The sequence below is a fragment of the Tachypleus tridentatus genome, chromosome 12, assembly GCF_004210375.1.
Source record: "Tachypleus tridentatus isolate NWPU-2018 chromosome 12, ASM421037v1, whole genome shotgun sequence".
Taxonomy (NCBI): Eukaryota; Metazoa; Arthropoda; class Merostomata; order Xiphosura; family Limulidae; genus Tachypleus; species Tachypleus tridentatus.
In genome coordinates this window covers 94448961-94454960 of record NC_134836.1, presented here as the reverse complement: position 1 = coordinate 94454960, position 6000 = coordinate 94448961, and the positions used below count along the sequence as shown (strand labels likewise).

At 34.7% G+C, this 6000-nt stretch overlaps 1 protein-coding gene across 1 annotated transcript in view; it reads left to right on the top strand.

Annotated features, from left to right (window-relative positions):
• The first annotated feature begins 505 nt into the window (after positions 1 to 505).
• Positions 506 to 6000, top strand: part of LOC143234039 (calcium-activated potassium channel slowpoke-like) — an 80056-nt gene continuing 74561 nt past the window's right edge. The window contains exon 1 of the mRNA XM_076471059.1: positions 506 to 1025. Within this exon, the coding sequence (XP_076327174.1) occupies positions 654 to 1025 (372 nt within the window). The 5' untranslated portion in view covers positions 506 to 653. The remainder of the gene's footprint in view (positions 1026 to 6000) is intronic.

Below are 6000 nucleotides of genomic sequence, written 5' to 3'. Positions count from 1 at the left end.
GAAGCTACAATATAATGTAGCTTATATTGCATTACACTCAGAGCTGGTGAACAGCACAACTGCATGTTAGAGTTCTCAATGGTACTGCTATAAAAATAATAACAAACGTGTAGGATAAACGTATGGACAGATTGATAAAACGATTTCTTTGTCTGTTGAAGAGCCTTCTGATCGAGAAAAACATGGACACAGAAATAAAGAATAAGAAGTGTATATATTTTTATTACATTGCCGCACAAAGATCTTGGAGCATGCGCTGTTGGTGATCTGACTGCCGCAGTAAGTAAAAGTGTAGCAGGTGAAGCTGGCTGTCAGTGTGGTAGAGACTAGACTGCGTGTCTTTACTGGGTGATGTTTAAACGAAAGACAGCTAATGACAACGATAAACATATTCAAAAAGATCTGTCCACTTCAGATAAAGACAAACTGAAACAATGTTGTACCATAATTCTTCACCAAACGACGTGTTTTCCAGAAAAAAATGTTCATTTTGTGTTAACAGAGATGTGTAGGAGAAATAGCATTTGAAGACTGGTCAATTCATATACGTCTGTAATTTTACTTGACACTGTTCTCGGGTAATGCTCCAAATGAATACGTGTTCTAACCGACTGATATCCACCCCACAAGAAACGTTACCTTAAGGAGACATTATGTCGACGCTGAGCCGTTCAGAGAGGCCAGTGTCAGTGGTCACTGAACTAACGCCCACTCTCAGTCCCGAGGAAGATTGCATAAAGGAAAGAAAGTGGTGGTGCTTTCTTTTATCGAGTATATTCACGTTTCTATTCGGATTGATTATCATATTATTATGGCGAGCTTTTGCTTTCTTGAGCTGTCGGAAAGGTGGATCGGGGTTCTGTCACCAACATTCTGCTGCCAAACACCGACAACAACCGCAAGGCCCTACACCTGGTCAACTGTGGAGCAAAAGTTACCAGACAACAGAAATTGGTTTCATGACGGAAGCAAAGGACTGGGCGGGAGAACTAATATCTGGTCAAACCACCACAGGAAGAATCCTGGTGAGTTAAAAACCTGTTTTTTTTTTTATCACGATGTGCATTTTGATGAACTAAATGATTAGAAAATAATTTATAATTCAGAACATTAACTGAGAAGGAAAGATATCTCACGCTAAATACATTTAGCGCTTTTTTCTTTTTCTTTTTGATAGTTTCAAAAGCTTTACGAAAGTCAGTATCGAATATAAATTTTCTAGTTTATAGTTACAGAATACGTAAGAAGCAAATTCTGTTACATCAACTTATGATAGAACTACAAAACTAAAAATATATCTCAGGACTGCTGGTATGGGTATTAACACTTTTACTAATAAAGCAGATAACAACGTTTCGACCTTGTTAGGTTAACGTGAAGATGACGTAAAATGGTAGAAACATTGTTATCTGCTTTATTCGTAAAAGTGTTAATACACATACCAGCTGTCCTGTCTCTCGTAATCACAGAGAACATCTGTAACTTACTTGTCATAAGTGACTTCAAATACAAATCATTCTGATGTTAACGGTAATATGAATTTCTATTATTACTTACACCGAGAAAAACACTTACTTCAAATTGGTCATTCCTCATCGCTGTAGATAAACATTTCTGACTGAATCGAAAGTAAATGTAACTCAGATAACACGTTTCAATTTCTATTTCTCTTCCAAAGCAATTACTTCCTCAAGTTTCACTCAGTTTGTGCTAAAACAACAAGAAATCAACAGCAGAAAATAAGGAATTTTTCATTTCCGCGTCGGTCTCCAAATCCTATGGCCAGTGAAATTCGTCCATTATTCTTTGTATTAAAAAACTTACAACAGAGTGTTTGAATCAAACATTGTTTTACCATGAAAAATGAACCCGTAATAGATGATTAATTAAATTAATTCAAATTTACTACATTTTAAGTATCACCAAAACTTTAAAATTCGACTTCAGCTCTCTAAGCTTTACAACAAGGGTGTATTTCTTCAGAAATAAAAGATGCTTATGTGTGACACGGTATTTTTTCTTTTAGTTTCACCCCAATCTTTTCCACCATTGTGTTTATAGAATCAACTTCGACGTATTTCACCATACGCTCTGTATAGACTAAAGCGAGTGTGTGTCTGTGTAGATTTTCTTATAGCAAAGCCACATCGGACTATCTGCTGTGTCCATCGAGGGGAATCCAACCCCTGATTTTAGAGTTACAAATTCGAAAACTTACCGCTGTTCCAGCGGGGGAAGACCAACACACACAAAAAAAAAAATGTGACTTGTTAGAGAAGTTATTGATAAAAGTTTATGCTGATACATAATTACAGTTTGTTTACATATAAAGCTTATTGCTACTTAACTTCTAACATTAAGTTAAACCATTACCTCTTCATCAATATCCAGAATTTACAAAATCTTTATTTTCATCTTCTTTCATAAATGTAAAATTGATGACATGATTGTTTCATAAGATAACTCACTGTGTCTCCAATCATCGTTAGGATTCTTACTTATAGATAATTATACTTTTTTTTCATACTAATGCTAAGATTGTATAAGTTCTTAAAACATGCATAACCCAGCGTGACCGTGTAGTTAAGGCACTCGACTCGTAATCTTAGGATAGCGGGTTCGATTCTCCGCCGCACCAAACATGCTCCCTCCTTTAGTCGTGGACGCGTTATAATGTGTCGGTCAATCCCACTATTCGTTGGTAAAAGAGTAGCCCAAGAGTTGGCGGTGGGTGATGATGACTAGCTGCCTTTCCTTTAGTCTTACACTGCTAAATTAGGGACAATACGAGTACAAAAGGTATTTTGCTTACAATTTTATTTAACAAAGGTCATTAGCGTGTTATTCAATGCAGAAAAACACATTATAGGGAAATTATTCTTTGTTGTAAACAAAAATATATGCGAAACGGTTATACACTTGCAACATTCACGTAAAACTGTCCACTATAATTATAGTTTTTAATATATAAACATTAAACAAGCTTCCTAATGATCTGAAATTTGACTAATTTATATGCTAAAACTTACAAACTAATAGCGATAAGTTTCATTTATAGATAATGACGTAAAGTATTGTTTTAACTTAGAACAACATATACGTCATATTATACCGAAAACAAGAAATACATATCATGGAAACAAATAAATCACAAAACTATACACACATGAGTGTCCATTTTACTTCGTATTTTCGGAAATGTGTGATTCCTAGAACGTAATGAATCTTTTCCTGTTGTATATGACAACTTCCTGTTGCGGTGAATCGAAAAATATATTGTACTTCATCTTGTGTTCGAGTTGTATCTGACCTAATAACGACTTTTGTTTCACACTTACCGAGGAGAAAATGGCAATCGCTTTCGAGCCCGAAATGCTGTTCGTTTGTTTTTGAATTTCGCGCAAGGCTACACAATCGTTGCACTAGCTCTCCCTAATTTAGCAGTGTAAGACTAGAGAGAAAGGAGCCAGTCATCACCACCCACCGCCAACTTTTGGGTTACTCTTTTATGAACGAATAGATGGATTGACCGTAACATTATAATTCCTCCACGGTTGAAAGAGCAAGCATGTTTGGTGCGACGGGGGTTCAAACACTCGACTCTCAGATTACGAATCGAGCGCTCTAACCACCTGGCCATACTGGACCCTGTTTGTTTATAAATAAAATTCATCCTTAACAAATGCATCGAAGAGAATAAGCAAAAAGTCGGCGAATTTCCATTATAAAATGTCTTACGTCATATATTCGTTTTCCTAGTAGATTTTGTAGTCCACGAAGGAAGTTCTTCAATATCATATGATAGTTCATATGTGCTTTATAAATTTATAATAAAACGATATTTGCATAACAGGTATAAAATGTCACATTACAAAGATGAAAACAAGATGTTCTTCACACTTCTGAAAACATAAATATGTGACTTAAATGCTCTTTTATCACCAATAGCTCAGCTATTGCGGTTTGAAAATATACGCAACTGATAATAGGCTGCATTATTTTTTGATGCATTTTGTCTACCTTTCGATTATACTCAGTTAGCTCACTTTAAGTCAGAAGATGAATGATATGTTGTCACGATATCTGAATAATTTATTGTTAAACCAGGAATAAAAGTATACACTACACAACTTTATGAAGTCTAGTCTCATTCATTTGATTTGCTTTGTCCAGGGTTCCTGATGAAGGTAAAAAAATAATAAGGAAGTCAAATTATAGGTTAGGCTTCACATTTATTTTCTAATAAAGTTTTGAGTTATTTGAACACTTCTCACTGTCGATTGTTGTCATTTTCTACTTGGGTCATCAAGAGGCTGTTATTAGAACAAGCAGGAATATATGAGGACAGTTGAGCTTTTCTTCCGAAAATTCCATCCACGTCTATTTCTTCTTTTAATTTTAATATTTTTCTCTGTTGGCCCCTGTTTCTCCTATTACATAGGGTATGCGTATACAGTTAAAAGTATTACATTTAATGGTATACGAAATTTGTAGAATATTAAGACAAAATTTGGTACATAGAATGAAAGTGAGGGCAAAATAAGCCCCCCCCCGTGGTACAGTGCTAAAAATAGAGTTTAGATTCTGTGATGGCTAGCTTTGTGCTTAGTGCCAAACAAACAAACAAAATTAGCGAGAGCTTCTTATATTTGATTGTATTGTTACTAAGTAGATTTCACACTTCACTGAGATTTTTTTTTCAGTGACCAGTCAAAATTGACAGTACTACTTACTACACCTTAGCAGGGATCGTGAAACCGTTGAAGGTAGTAAGGAGTGGCAAGCGATATTAAATGATGCCGACGCTGATTGTCAAGCCTTGTAACAACAAGAACATAACCGATCCATGCTATTTTATCCTTCTTTATTTATTTGGCTCATGCAACAAGGAAACTGCACGACAGTTATAAATATTTCTTCAAATTGTGCTCATTATAATATATTTTCCCAATTGTCGATTATCTATTTCCCTGTCCATCGGCTGACTTATAGTTTTTTTTTTCTAGCCCACAGCAAATTCTTGAGCTACTCATTTACCAACGAATAGTGAGATTGACCGTAAAATTATAACGACCCCACGACTGAAAGGGTAAGCAAGTTCTGCGTGACTGGGATTCAAACCCGCGATCCTCGGATTACGAGTCAAGTATTTTAACCATCTGGCCATACTGGACCTTCTTGTTTATCCCCTGATTGTCAAATCCCACCTTATTCTTGTTATCTACAAAAAATATTTCTTTGTTTATTATTAATAATAAATCTACTCAATGGGTTATCTTTGCTGTCTTATACGCAGGAATTTAAATTACCAAAACTTATTCTCATTTTAGGAAATTATCTTCACTGCAAGGTTTGGAAGCACTGATGGCACGCAGCTGCAATTTTTACTTTGTTTTTTGAGTGAAACTGTGATACCAGTAGCCACTGGTACAAACTTTCTACTAGGATAATATTTATGAAAATCCAAGGTTTTATTTGTGAAAACATATAAGATCGTATATTTTAGTTTCACTGTGTTTAGATTTATTATATAAATTTTAAAACTTTCCATATAAATATGTTTAAAATAAATATATTTTATTTCAGGAGACAGTACAGTCTATTTCAGAACATGTAAAGTTGCGAATTAGAAAAATATTCAATTTCACTCACGAGAGAGAATCCTACACAGTGAAAAGCAAAATGACAGGTTGTGCATGCTGATCACATACGTACAACTAGAGCTCTTATTTTGAAGACCACATTACTTTAAAACAATAAAATTATGTAATTCTCATTTTTCGGTAATAGTACATGTTCAAAAAATACCTCTTTTATTTATAAAATAAAATTATAAAACACTTCAAACTGACCGAATTGTTTAGAAAACACATTTCTTTATTTTTTACTAATGGTGTTTTAATCCGTGATGACGAGAAAATCCACTTATAGAGAAACTATATATTTAAAACAGCTGGTATGGATGGAGAAAGCACTAATAGAGGATAAAACAGCGTTTCG